The sequence below is a fragment of the Chionomys nivalis genome, chromosome 11 (assembly GCF_950005125.1).
Source record: "Chionomys nivalis chromosome 11, mChiNiv1.1, whole genome shotgun sequence".
In the NCBI taxonomy this organism is placed as follows: domain Eukaryota; kingdom Metazoa; phylum Chordata; class Mammalia; order Rodentia; family Cricetidae; genus Chionomys; species Chionomys nivalis.
In genome coordinates this window covers 44,437,220-44,452,341 of record NC_080096.1, presented here as the reverse complement: position 1 = coordinate 44,452,341, position 15,122 = coordinate 44,437,220, and the positions used below count along the sequence as shown (strand labels likewise).

At 41.5% G+C, this 15,122-nt stretch overlaps 1 protein-coding gene across 2 annotated transcripts in view; it reads right to left on the bottom strand.

Annotated features, from left to right (window-relative positions):
- Positions 1 to 10,345: 10,345 nt before the first annotated feature.
- The window catches only part of Dnai4 (dynein axonemal intermediate chain 4), a 73,156-nt gene continuing 68,379 nt past the window's right edge, over positions 10,346 to 15,122 (bottom strand). For both annotated transcript variants that reach the window (XM_057785099.1, XM_057785100.1), the window contains one exon: positions 10,346 to 11,666. In XM_057785099.1, coding sequence (XP_057641082.1) covers positions 11,616 to 11,666 — 51 coding nt within the window. In that variant the 3' untranslated portion in view covers positions 10,346 to 11,615. The remainder of the gene's footprint in view (positions 11,667 to 15,122) is intronic.

Below are 15,122 nucleotides of genomic sequence, written 5' to 3'. Positions count from 1 at the left end.
TAAGCACGTAGGTGGCAGTGTGGAGGGCTAGCGATGTGCTTTTATGGTTATTGCTGGGTACTCAGTCATCCAAACACCTCCCTTCGTATTGCTGCATTTTCTTGGGAGTTGCTGTGGAAATACAAGGCTTTGAGAAGCAGGAAGGTATATGTTTTAGTGCCCACTTTTCATTTACTGATGACAGAGAGCAAACTTTAAACTCTGAAAGTCAATAGTGGTTTCTCTCTAGCATAGGAGATGACATCTGATGAAGGTTTCCAGGGAATGGATGTGGTTTCTATGGCGATGCAGTGGGAAATCTCACAGTGATGCAGTCTGTCATGCCCTGGGTTTGATTCCTGGCTTTCCTCTCACCAGATCTAAAATTTAAAGAAAATTGCTTAAGTGCCCTTTAAAAAAAAATAGCTGGGCGGTGGTGGCGCACGCCTTTAATCCTAGCACTTGGGAGGCAGAGGCAGGCGGATCTCTGTGAGTTCGAGACCAGCCTGGTCTACAGAGCTAGTTCTAGGACAGGCTCCAAAGCCACAGAGAAACCCTGTCTCGAAAAACCAAAAAAAAAAAAAAAAAAATGCTGGTGACAGTGTCACTGCGTCGCAGAGGTGATGAGATAATGATAACTTTACATGTTAGCAGTTCTTAGTTTCCTCAGTGCCATCCTACCTCAGCCTCAGGATTGACTAGGAAAGAGCTTATCTTAGAACTCAGAATTTCTATAGCTAGAATGTTCCTTGATATACGTAACCTATGGGTTGAATATGCCTCCCTCAGCATAAATTTCTATTATCATAAAGCCAAGTTTGTATTCCCAGACAGCTAAGCAATAAAATACCTCTTTTGGTAAGCCAGCCGAAGCCCTCATTTAAGCTGTGTGCCCAGAACCTTCTGAGACCGAGCATCTCAGTTCCAGTTTTTATTCATGAAAGACTGGCCTGCAGCCATGTCTGTGAAGACTTGCTAAACCAAAGACTTTAGTAACGGACTAACAATGTTTCTATATTAGTGGGATGATGCTTTGAGATGTGATAAACTTGTTCTTACCACTTTAATACCAAGGTTCAAACAGACCTTATCAGAAATACAAGTGTTTTTAAATTAAGAGAGAAGGAGTTGTCACTGGTTTTTGAATCAGCCCATCAAGATATAGTAGAAAAATGCTTTCAAGTAGCTCTGAAATACATATCACTCCTTCCACGTATTTTGAGCTTTGATTAGACAGAACCACCAACGTAAAAAATGTCCCATTTTGTGACCAGTCAGCTGGCTATTTATCATGTTCCTGGAGCATTTAATCCTTTTTCCTTGTTGGTTGACTCTTTAAGTGGGTGCTTTGATTTACTCTGTATTTATCTATTTTGTTGTTTTGTTTTCTTGTCGTTTGTTTTGTTTTTCAAGACAGGGCTTCTTTTTTCTCTTTCTAACAGCCATAACTGTCTTGAAACTCTCTTTGTAGACCAGGATAGCCTCAAACTCAGAGAGATCTGCTTGCCTCTATCTCCCAAGTGTGAGGACCAAAGACATGCACCTCCACACCTGGTTGCATTTGCCTTTTCAGGTCCCCTAGTCCATACAGACTGCAGTAACAAAACACCAGTGGTTGGAAAGTTAATAAACATAGAAATGTATTTGCTGTAGTTCTGGAAGCTGAGAACGACAAGGCCCAGGTAGCAGCATGGTCAGATTGGGGAAGTCCCTCTTCTGGGCTATAGATAAATGATTTCCCACTAGGCCCCCATGCAGCAGAAGGGGCACACCAACTCTCTGGGGTCTCTTCTAAGAACAAGGGCTCTGCCCTTGTGGTCTCACCCCTCCCAAGGCTTCTCCTAAGCATACACCTTGAGAGTTGTCATTTCGAAATGTGGCTTTTCTTATAAGGAGCACAAGTGTTCCGGCCACAGCGGCGGCCTAACTGCACCTTTTCTCTCAGCACTTCCTGCACCAATATGCATTATTAATCTCCCTGAGAGGGACTATGACCTTAAGATCTTTTTAAAAAGACGCATGTCCTAGAGACCCTTGAAGGAAACTGGGACCTCAGGGTCTGCCCTTTTACAGTTGATTGATTGGATGACAGGAAGAAAGATAGGAATGAATGAAGAGAAAGATGGTAGCGGTAGAAAAGCACAGGTAGATCTAAGGTTCTTCAGCTCTGCCTTTCCCCTCCCCTCCCCTCGTCCCCACTCTCCTCTTCTTCCCTCTCTTCCCCTCCTCCACTCCCCCTTCCCTCCCCCCTTTACCCTCCCTTCCCCTCCTCCCTATTCTCCTCTCTTCCCCTCCTCCACACTCCTCTCCCCTCCCCTCCTTTCCCTTCCCCTCCTCTCCTCTTCATGACCAGCACATTCCTGTTGTTGAGCTCTAGTTGCTAAGCCAGTCCAGCACAGAGGAGAGCAGCCTGCTACCTCCACAGAGCATGAGATATGCACAAGAAAGATGTCCTTATCATATAAAATCATGGCGCTTTATGGATTATTGGTTGTGACAGCATAACCTGGTTTATCCTGATGAACATAATTACCTTATAGTTACAACATCTTTGCAGATAGAGAGAATGTTTATAATGACCCAAAGAGTTTACTTAAAACGTTTTAAAATTTATTTATGTGTGTGGGTGTTTCATCTGCATGTACGTCTGTGTGTCATAAGTGTCCTAGGAGGCCAGAAGAAGGCAGATCCTACAGCCACTACCTTGGTCCTCTGGAAGAACAGCCAGTGATCTTAATAGCTGAGCCATCTCTCCAGCCCCATGAATTATTTGTCATTAACAATAGGAATTATCACATACTCGATACGTTGATTATATTGATTATATGGAGGCCTTATCAGCTACAAACCCTGTGAGATAACCAGCTTGGCAAACTGAAGTACAAATGTATGGATGCTTTTGAGATTGAGATTTACACAGAAAATCTATCCATGGAAACCTGTCCCAGTAAAATTAACATGCTCTAATCCTATGCAAGGGGCATTGCTAATTTATTATTTGTTGAATGTGGCAGATTATGCTAAGTGCTAATTGACTATTTATGCTAACTCATTAACTCATTTCCACTTCAAGAGAATAGTTAGAGGGAATTTACATAATGCTGCATGCTTGTACACCTACAAAAGCCATATTTTGAAATCCTAATCTTTAATGAAATAATATTAGAATAAGGTAGCTTTGGTAGGTCTACAACTAACATAAACCAAAATCAAAATTAACAGTCGCACGGTGGATTTGTTAGATGTGTGGTTTACCTCTGCACGGTTTGTCTGAAAGTTCAGCTATGGAGCACTTGAATGGGGTTTGTGGGCCCAGGTACTTGTATGCCCACTTGGGAAAGTAGCTGAGACCATGCCACAGGTCAGCACAGTGGGATCAGGACTTCTAGGAGTGCACAGGCAGGATAGCATGGCAGATTCCTGAAGCTATACACAGAGATATTTCCAGGCCATGCAATGCTTTGCATGGCATATCTAGCTATTACTCAGATTAAAAGGGTTTATGTGCTGCATGCTCATTCTCAGAGTTAAAGTGCTGAGCGTGGCTCCTACCTGGCTGTCCCAGTGCTGGCAGTAATGGTACCGCCACCATTTTAAGAGTGGAGAGAGGTGGAGCCAGTATCCAGAGCTGCTGCACCCAACCTGCATACCATTTTAAATCTCTTCAAGACAGAAAAGAATTTCAGATACACAATAGGACAGATTCAGACATAAAAGACCTCTAAATGAGTCACAGTGTTGGATAAATGTACGAAGGCTTGGGAGAGAGAAGAAAAAGAATATACACAGTTATAAAAAGTAGATTTTTTTTTAAAAAAGGAAGTCTTTAAAGAGACAGAGTATAGAAAGTTATAGATTAAAAGGAATAAACAAAGAATAAGCCACATAAAGATGAAAAATTCACAGAGAGTCTGAATTATATATATATTATTGTGTTTTCTTTGAATTTTTTGACTGTGAACGAGCTAAGTACAGAGAGACATTTCATTATATGGGCTGTTAAGCTAAACCAGCATGTATATTATAAAGGTATCATGACTTCCAAATATGGGTCTAAGGATGTGTTACTTTGGAAAAGGGGTTTTTCTTTTGTTTCCACAGAGGATGAGAACCTGTGGAATCCTTCCAAACTGATATGATTTGATGGACCAAAACCCACTGAAAGGTTGCCATGAATACTCCCCCAAAAATTACTTCACCCAACTGCTGACTGAGATGAACCTAGCACACCGGATATACCATGAAAGACCTGATTAATAGCATCTCCAATCAGCAGGCAGTAGTCAAGAGAACTACGCCCAAACTCTCAAATGTTGTTTATAAATGTTTATTTACATTTAAAGGGAGCTATGCTATAGAGATTTGCATTGGTATGGATTTTGGTTTATTGACACAAAGTTAAGGTCAATTTTGTTATACTGTGTATATGTATTTCTGATCTTGATTAAGATACTGTGTTTATAAGCTCATTTAAAAATGTAATGTATAATCATCTTAATAGTAGTCAAACTTGTAGTCATGTTAATTAGGTTTTCTAGATATATGAAATATATTTCATTTAGGTATTCTTCAAATCTTTCAAAGACCTTCAGAATATGGCATTTAAAATGTTTTTAAGAACTTAGGACTTTTCATGACTGTGAGACACGTCAGCTCCTGAAAGCAGCAAGCTGCTTCAAGAGGATGATGGGCATCGAAGAGGCTCCTTATGGAGTTGGTTAGCCATTTGGGCAAGAAACTGCTTTTTCCTGGACTGCTTGATGAACTGGACATGCAGTACCTGCAGAGATATGACTGTTGAGCTTGCCCAAAGGTGAGACGATCCTTCGGGGTTCCTGAATCTTCTAGACATTCTGCAGGACACAGAAGAAAATGACTGACAAACTGACAATATAGGCAGAACTGCCTTTGAAATTTCCTGCTTCATGGAAAAGTCTGATGTATATGGGCCTGTAGGCTGAATATGGATGCTCCAACAGTACAGAAGAACTTTGGGTGACTGTCCAGGCAGCGAGATGTCTCTGTAAATTCTAGAGTTTTGGAAGTTGCTTACAATGTACTTCCTGTTTACTTAGGCAATATTATATCCTTCTGGAGTCTTTAATAGAGTTGAAAATTTTATGGTTATAGTGTTCCTTAGTTATGATAAAAGATAAAGTAGATATAAATATTGTAACCGTAATTCTTACTTGATATATGTTTTGTTATATGTAATTTTGCTGTTAAAGTTAAAACTTTCCTTTTTATTTAGACAAAAAAAGGGAAGGTGATGTGGGATTCCCCTCTGTATGCTGTGAATACCATTGGTTAATAAAGGAAATGCTTTGGGCCTATAGCAGAGCTATAGGAGAACAGAGCTAGGTGGGGAAAACTAAACTGAACTCTGGGAAAAAGGAGGCAGAGTCAGAGAGAAGCCACATAGCCCCACCAGAGACGGACGCCAGAACTTTAGGCAGTAAGCCACAGCCACATGGCAATACACAGTTTAATAGAAATGGATTAGTTTAGGACATGCGTTAGCCAGAAATATGCTTAGGCTATTGGCTAAACAGTATTGCAAACAATATGGTTTCTGTGAGATTATTTTGGGGCTGAGCAGTTGGGAAACAAACAAGTGGCCTTATTGTAACATTTTTTTTCCAATTTTAAAAAGGAAATGGTCATTTTTCTAAGATTCATAACAATGTCTTAAATTTCAGGTTTAGTGGACATACTGCATTTTCTGTTCAGTCTAGAAACTGGTCTCATACAAATGTCAACCTTTCAGTTTTACTACCCAATAAGTTTGCCACATAAAAGCTAATATGCTAGTAAACGGTCTACAAGTTTCGAGGAAACTTGAAACAAAGACCTGAACAAACAGATCGCAAGGCCTAAATGTTACAGGGAGAAGTCACTGAGGTCACCAGGAGAGCATGCATCTCCTGCAGGAGCAAGTACATCATAGCACAAAGGGTAAAGATGTTCTCAGGAGACCAGGCTCTGAGTGATCAGAATGAGTCTTGCATCCTTCTCCTTGGATTTACATTGCATTAATGTAAATTAGATATATTACATTAGATAAACCTTGTTTCTCCAGCTGCTGGTGGGAACACAATCACACAAAGTAATGGCAATCTTCATCAAATAAAAAAAGAAAGAAAGAAAACAACCCCCCAAAAAGTGACCATGGATTTGTTATTACTTTTTTTTTTTTTTTTGATTTTTCGAGACAGGGTTTCTCCGTAGCTTTTTTGGTTCCTGTCCTGGAACTAGCTCTTGTAGACCAGGCTGGCCTTGAACTCACAGAGATCTGCCTGCCTCTGCCTCCCGAGTGCTGGGATTAAAGGTGTGTGCCACCACCGCCCGGCTTTGTTACTACTTTTTATTGAAAGGGGAAGTGGATTTTCTTATAATAAAATGGAAGAAAGCTGCCGCTATGCTCATGAACGTTCCAGAATGACTCTATGTTCTCTATAAATTGTACAGTCAAATGTTTTATCAACTCTAATCCTAAAGTATTTTCTTAGGATTCTGAGGAAATTCAAGCTTTTGAACTGTATTGTGATAAGGATCTGCAAGAAGGAAGTTATATTTCTCCATCCTTGTATTCAAAAGATATTTCTCATATTCCCAATGAAAAGGGTAGCGTGGTGAGCCCAGCACACAGTCCTTCTCTTCAAGAAGCTTACAGTCTAGCAGGGAAGGAAGCACTACGCAACTGATCTTGCCAAGTTTTACCATAGCAGGAATGAATTCCAGTTTAGAAATACAGTTATCTACCCATGAAAGAAAAGAACTAACTTGGATAAGCTGTCCTCTCGTCTTCACATAAAGTACCCTACCCACTGCACATCACAAAACAAAAACAAATGCAAAAAAAAAAAATCTTAAGCCGGGCGGTGGTGGTGCACGCCTTTAATCCCAGCACTTGGGAGGCAGAGGCAGGCAGATCTCTGTGAGTTCGAGACCAGCTTGGTCTACAAGAGCTAGTTCCAGGGCAGGCTCCAAAACCATAGAGAAACCCTGTCTTGAAAAACCAAAAAACAACAACAACAAAAAATTTTAAGAAGAAACTTAGTTATCTAAGAAATATAACATTATTTTCTATATTTGGTAGCAGGGTTTTACTTTTGGGTCACCAACCAGCTCCCAATCCTGACATGGAGAATTATTAGCTTTGAATGCTTGACTTTAGCTTAGGTCTTTTAATTTATTAACCTGTTTCTCTTCATCTACATTTTGCCTCGGGACTTTTTACCTTTTCTTTCTGTATTCTTATTTTCACTGCGTCTCTATGTCTGTCTGTCTGGCAACTGCCTGGCTTCTTGCCCTGGGCGTGTTCCTCATTCTCTCCTCCTTCACTCTTTCTTCCATTCTTTCTTCTGACCCTAGATTTCTCCTCCCATTTATTCTCTCTTCCTGGCAGCCCTGCCTATCCCTCTCCTGCCTCGCTATTGACTATCCAGCTTTTTATTAGACCAATCAGGTGCCTTAGGCAAGGTAAAACAGATGCAACACATCTTTATATAATTACATATACATCTTTAAATCGCTAAATAAATGCAGTATAAACAAATGTAACACATCTTTACATAATTAAAATAATATTCTACAACAATATTTCAAATATTTTCTGATCCAGGTCACACTAAACGTGTATGAACCTCGTTAATGTCAGAATAATTTGCTTTCCCTCCCCTAGATATGACTGCAATACCTTTCTGTGTCAAGATCCTTCTATTATCAGTACAGGGCTTCTAGCTCCACCAGCTCTGAATGCTTCTGCATATCACTAGTTGAATGAAGTTTTCTTTTCTCTTTTTAAATGCATTTTATATTGTTTCTTTGGGAATTTCACATCATGTACCCCAACCCCACTCATTTCCCAGTCCCTCCATATCTACCCTTCACCCTTGTAGTGTCCACCTACCAAGGGAAAAATAAAAAATAAGATAAAAATATTAATTTAAAATAAAAAAGATAAACAAACTTGATGTGGGATTCCCCTCTGTATGCTATGAATATGTTTTATTACTATTGGTTAATAAAGACGCTCCTTTGGCCTATGGCAGGGCAGAATATATGTAGGTGGAAAAACTCAATTGAATGCAAGGAGAAAGAAGGCAGAGTCAGGCAGACACCTTGTAGCTGCTGAAGGAGAAAGATACCATAACCTTACCACATAAGCCACTGCCTTGTGGCAACACACTGATTAATAGTAAGCATTTAATTTAAGATGTAAGAGCCAGCTAGAACTATGCCTGAGTCATCAGCCAAACAGTGTTGTAATTGATACAGTTTCTGAGTGATTATTCAGGTCAGGGCAGACAGGAAACAAAGAGTGGCTTCCCTTTACACAAACTAACTAACAAAAAGAAAGCAAACAAAAAAACCAGTCCACTTCTCCATCTTTCCTGCCTCTCCATCACCCCTTCATTTGTCTTGATGGCACTGGGAGCTGCTGTGTATCATGTAGTAGACCCTTTGTCCAAACAGCTTTACTTACAAATGTCTCTTGTTTTAGGTGTTGTTGATCAGGTACAGGGCCGCTGGCTTCTAGTACACCATCCATACTGGTTCCTGTGGGATATCCTGCTCTTGCCCCACGTCATGGAGGTGCTGTGGCTATGGTTCCACAGACCAGTTCTTTCACACACTCCAGCAGGTCACATATGGGCTAGGTGATGGGGAATGCCAACTCAAGGCCCTGGATGTCTGTCTGGGAGGCAGCTGAGTTGGTCTGACTGGGCTGCTGGGACTACCCCCCTCAGGTGGGGGTCAGAGCCAGCTCTCCCAAGTTGGGGGGGGCAGCTCTCCTATTAGGGGTGGACTCACTCTTGTGTGATGTGGTCACTGTCTGTTATCCTAGGGCCAGGGTGGAGTCAGCTCAGCACAGCCCACATATCTCAACACATAGTTCACATGGGCCCCCGTGGTAACTCGGGAAACAGACGTCAACACAGACCCCAGCTACAGCTTGACCACCTCAGATATGGCCAGCAACAGCAGCTTGGGCCTAGGTGTCACCCTGGCCCCAGGTAGATTGGCAGGGTACCAGTCACAGCATGATTCCTAGACTCCAGTATGGCCCCAGAGGGCCTCCTAAACCCTATGCAGTCGCACAGCCATTGATGGTACCAGGAGGCACAGACCTCAACACAGACCCTGTCTGCAGTGGGAGAACAGACCCAGACATGACCCCCCCCCCCCCAGCCCCAGGCGCCAGTGTAGGCCAACTCAATCTGTGTGGTGCTGGCGACAGCATGATCCTCAGGTACCAACATGGCCTCAGGTGTCAGGCCAGACTCTGGTCCTCTGCACTGCCTTCAGTGGTAAGCAGAGCCGTGCACATCAGACATTGAAGACCCTGGCTGTGGTCGGGACACGGACCCAGACCATGGCCCTTGGCAGCAGTCCAGGACCTAAGGTCACCGTGGCCACTCCTCTCTGCCTTCCCCTCCTTGGATCTGCTTCTCTCCACAGGAGATGAACCATTCTGCCCCCCCCTCATACCCCACCATACATATATTTGCTCATCACAATGGCTGCTCAGAACCACAAACTAAACCAAAACAAAGACAAGCAAACCTGTCTGAGTTCAATCATTTCAAGTTACCAGTGAATGGTCTGGTTTACTGTCTTCTGTCTTCAAGCCTCAAACAGTCTTCTGGGAAACAGATACTTGGATTATAACAATGTGCTCTACTAATTTCAAATTTGTTAAGATAATAAGCTGAGATGATGGATATGAATGTGTTTTATGTACAATAAAGAACTTCAGTCTGATTACTAGCATATTGAGAACTGAACAGATTTACTGTAAAATTCAAGATTTTCTTTCAAATAAACTCCTGGGACAAAGTGGCAAATACTAAGTGTTCTATTTTCTCATTTGTAACTTTAAGTGATTGCTTAGAAGCGAAGCAATGAACATTAAACCGGATGCACGGCCATACAGCTGGGCATACAATTGCCCTTTCCTAGATCAGCAGGAAGCGCAGCTAGCTTAACAGTAGACTCAGATAACCGTAGGGTCTGCATGAGAGCTGCCTCATGGAAAACGACCAGCCTAAGTGGTGAGTACCAGTGCTAAGGTTAGCACGGCCATCACCCTCTCTGTTCCCAGCCGCACACACATGTGCATTAAAGAGGAAAAGACGAGTACACGGGCACAATTCTCATGTGATGGCGTCTACTACAAGGAAGTGAAGCTGGCCTAGAAAACAGGTGAAGACATTCCCTAATACAAAGGAAAGTCAAAAGTCACCCCTAATCTACAGATGTGAGAGCATCATTTCCGCCCACAGGATAGAGAGAGTGAAGCAGAGGAGGTCCGGTTCCTTAGGTCAGTTCTCCAATGTCCAAAATGATGTCTTTATTTTTCAGCCAGATTTTATTAAACAAGAGAAAAAATATAAATTTTTAACAAACATTACAATAAAAAGGAATATATTGTTTCAACTAAATCAAGTTTTTATTTTTTTTCTTACTCAAAAAGTAACACAGTTTAATCTTCCAGAAAGACAGCCACAATGACTTAGACCAGCAGAAAACCATCTAATTTTTATGACCTGACCTAAACTCAAGAGCCACCTAAAAATTTCCTTGCTTTTAATGCATGGTTGCCAAACTCTGGAGATGGCGAGGCAATGGTTGCTTATCGTCATTACTTCTCACTGTTATGGACTCTTATCCCCAGCATAGACATTCACAACCTCTAGAGCCTCTGTGAGCTTCACAAACCTCGTCTCCTTTCTCCACTCACAACACTTTACAGAGCAGGCTGCCATGCCCTCTGGCCTCAGTTAATACCCAAATACTTACTTGTTAAGGACCCACATGGACCACCTCTTGACAGTCTGTGAAGTCTGTGTCAGTGGATGGGTCTGGGGGGTTCTCTACCCTTTCTACCTAATCTCTCTCTAGACCTTCCTAGAAAACTCCCTGACGTCAGAGACCTTCTGTTTTCTTGCAGAGACAATGCAAGTCTGGGCTGAAACTTCACAGCAGATGATTCAGGGCTTTCAGAGGAAGGTAAAGACATATTTCAGATGAGTGCTCCCCTCTGACGAGGGAGTAGGATGCTGGCGAGCTGGACAATGGGATGCTGATATTTTCTGTTTCATCCCCTAGCTTGTCAAGTGGTCTGACAAAGCTCTCTAGTTTCAGGGCTCGAATTTAGGAGGACAGCAATGATGTTCCAAGTCAGGTGTGAAAACTCACCGTGCTCATCAAAGTGGCCGTGCGGCTGTAAATCCCAAAAGCAGAGCTTGGGAAGCAGGTTTGGTAGTTGCTGGAATTTTATCTGCTAATGACTGAAGATTAAGTAATTCTAAAAATAGCTAAGTTTTTTTAAAGAAATCACTTTTTAAGCTTTTAGACATTTTACAGGTATATGTATTTGCTAGTAGATACTTCAAATATGACCAAGAAGTGTAGCAGAAATATCTTTAGAAAATTAAAAAAATCCTAACAAAAACCTTAAGCTTATTTTATATTATAAACTAATCACATTTCTGAAATAGAAGCTAATTTAATTTAAATGAAAGGTATAGACCCCATATTGCTCTTTTAAAATTAAAAATCTTATGGTATATAATGTTATTCCCTTTTCCTAAAACAAGAACAAAATGCAACAAAATCCAAATGATGGATTATCCTGATTGGTTTGTCTTGGACCCAAGCAGAATGTTTATTACATCTCCCTGAAAAGAAAAGAAAAACCCATAATTACAATACAATAAAATTCAATCTGAACAGTAAATCTGTCTTTAAAATGCCATTTGAAATTTGAAAGTTAGATATATACACATTTAATGGGCATCCAGTGAGACTGGAAAAGAGGAACAAACAGGGGAAGGTTTAAATAATGACACTTGCTTCCTGGTATATACCTGCTTTCCCAGTAAAGGCTCTTTTAATGAAGTTTGACAAACAATTTTACAAGGATTTGATGGAAGGGCAGTGTTAGCGCCTGCTGTTTGCCTTCGTGCCTAAGCCTGAGCTTGCTCCCCTGCATTCCCAGTTCTTTCCTGACCTGCCAATGGTTGTCTTAGAGACAGGCTTCTTGATTTTCATGTGGGTTTGTACCAAAAATCACAAGATGACTACAGACAAGAGGATAAAAACCAAAGATGAGGAGAAGAACACAAGAATTTAGAGTGAAAGACAAGAAGACCAAAGAAGACCAAGTTCCCTCTACCACAAGGGAAAAAGGAGCCTGAGAAAATCGGCATCTGAAGATTATGGGAGATGGGAATGCCAACTGCATCTAAACGCTAAAGACCAAGGAGCCCAAGTATCTCAGAAGTCAGTTCCAGTCCTCTGCCCTGCACCACACCCACTGCCTTTAGTGCTTCCTCAGCCTACAGCACCCAAGTCCAATGTAACAATGTAACACCTGGCCATTTCTTACAGCCTCCAATGTAACAATGTAACGCCTGGTCATTTCTAACCTTAATGCGCTTCCCAAAGCTGTCCTTCCTGCTTCTGTCTCTCACTTGGGTTAATGAAAGCCATCAGTCCTGCAGCTTGCTCTGTGATGTATTATCCTTGGTGCCTAAGACAGGTCCTGTCATATGGTGCACTCAGTAGGTATCTTATCAATCCAAGAGTGCCTTCAGTATCTTTCAACAGTACTCTATTGTATTACACATCAATGTTTTTAAACTCCATTTTAAACATCCCACCTTTTAAAGACTCTCTCTCTCTCTCTCTCTCTCTATATATATATATATATATATATATATATATATATATATCCCCAAAAGAGAAAAATATGGCATCTGTACACCAAGCCACAGTAGTCAATGAAGTATTCAAGGGTAATCTCTACAGTCTAGTCATGGAAGAGATTTCTTCCTACATGGCCCACTGCACTGACTTCCACTGAATTCTAAACCATAACTCTTTAAAGCAAAACTTAGATGCCTAGTGGTTGACCTTTATCACATCAAGAGAAGTGTTGGTGCTTCCACGATCATGACAGATAAGGGATGGAACATCCTGTCAATAGTTAGCTATACTACAGAGTTATAATTGCAAGCCTGGGTCAGGTCCCATGCTCATGTCACGCAGGAACCTGGTATTTCTGTTAGTCATTAAGTAAGACAAGCATTGCTTTGGCAATAAATCCTGTGTTTTCCTTGCTTGCTGTGGCTAATAAATATTTCTCTATTCTCTTGACATCCTGACTATACTTTAGTTTTTCAGTTCTCAAGATGTGAGTCATGGCATTTGTTTACATTAGCCTAACCAGAGTCCCTTTGCTGGGCCAGGGCTGGAGCCAACCGTTTGCCATGTATTATCTGATGACTATTGCCCCTGGACTCCTCCAGTAAACACCAAAAGGTCAGAAATCATTCCACTTAAAACTCTCAGAACCCCAAAATCAAAATCCTTCTACTGGAAGATCACAAACAGTAACTGGCACAGAGAGAAAGAACATGTGGTCCAAAAACCTGTACCAATTCACTGAACTCTGCTCTAGCACTCTACACACAAGGCCTGCATGGTAGCTTTCTTTGTTTGCAAAATACATATCCACCCAAATCAACAAATATGGACTGGAGAGATGGCTCAGAGGGGAAGAGCATTTGCTGTGCAAGCATGAGGACCTGAGTTCAAATCCCCAGAACCTCATAAGAGGCTGGGCGTTGTTCTCTGTCTGAGTGCCTGCAACCCCAGCACTGTGGGTGGGTGGAGACAGGAGGATCCGTGGGAGCTTCTTATTGCCAATCTAGATCCAGCTCCAGTGAGAGTGATTCTCTCAGGTGATATGGCAGCTAATGTCCTCCCCTAGTGTCTGCACAAACATAGAGGTAGGCATGATGACACATACATGTAACACACACACACACACACACTCAACAAAGGCCTCTTTGTCTTGTATATTTTTTTAATGAAAGAAACAATGTTGTAACAGGAAGGCCACTTGTTGGTTCCCGGCCACCCGGCTATCTTAGACCCCAAATAATCACACAGAAACTGTATTAATTAAATCACTGCTTGGTCCATTAGTTCTAGCTTCTTATTGGTTAACTCTTACATATTAATAACCCATTTCTAGTAATCTATGTATCACCACATGGCTGTGGCTTATCAGCAAAGTTCCAAACATCTGTCTCTGGCGGTTCCATGGCTTCTCTCTGACTCTGCCCTTCTTTCTCCAAGAATACTGCCTAGATTTCCCTGCCTAGTTCTGTTCTTCCCTGCCATAGGCTCAAAACAGTTCTTTATTCATTAACCAATAAAAGCAACACATAGACAGGACCTCCCACACCAGAATGTTCCTGCAAAAGTAAAAGTAAATGGGTGTGTAGGTGCAATGTCATGCTGACTGTGTGGAAGTGAGAGGACAACTTTGTGGAGTTAGCATCATCCCCACCACGCCCCTTCCATCTTCACATGGATTAAAGGAATTGAACTCAGGTCACCAGGCTTGCACAGCAAACTTTGATCTGCTGAGCTACCTTGGCAGCTCTGAAGTTCTTTTTGTATGCCTTCCTATCCTTATGAGTCACTTCCCAGGAGCAGCCTTAGATATCTGGCACACCATTTACACAATGGAGTACTATACAGCAGGGAAAAATAATGACATCTTGAAATTTGCAGGTAAATGGATGGATCTAGAAAACATCATATTGAGTGAGGTAACCCAAACCCACAAAGACAAATACCATATGTATTCACTCATAAGTGCCTCTTAGACATAAAACAAAGAAAACCAGCCTATAATTCACAGTCCCAGAGAACCCAGACAACCAAGAGGACCCTAGGAGAGACATACATGGATCTAATCTACATGGGAAGTAGAAAAAGACAAGATCTCCTGAGTAAATTGGGAGCATGGGGATCATAGGAGAGGACAGAAGGGGAAGAGAGAGAAAGGGAAAGGAAGGGAGAAAAAATATTTAATTCAATAAAAACAATAAAAAAGAAAGCTGATTTATGTAATATTTAAGCATTTTATTTTTTAAAAAAAAATCCTATCATCCTGCTTACTAGTATTAACACCAGCTCTATTAGTTTTGATAGTGGCTTTTTGGATCCAGATCTATTTTTTTTTCCCCTCTAGTACTGGAAATGGAAGACAGGAATTCACACGTGCTAAACATAAACTACTGTTCAGCTGCACCCTCAGCCCCAAAAAATTTAATAAG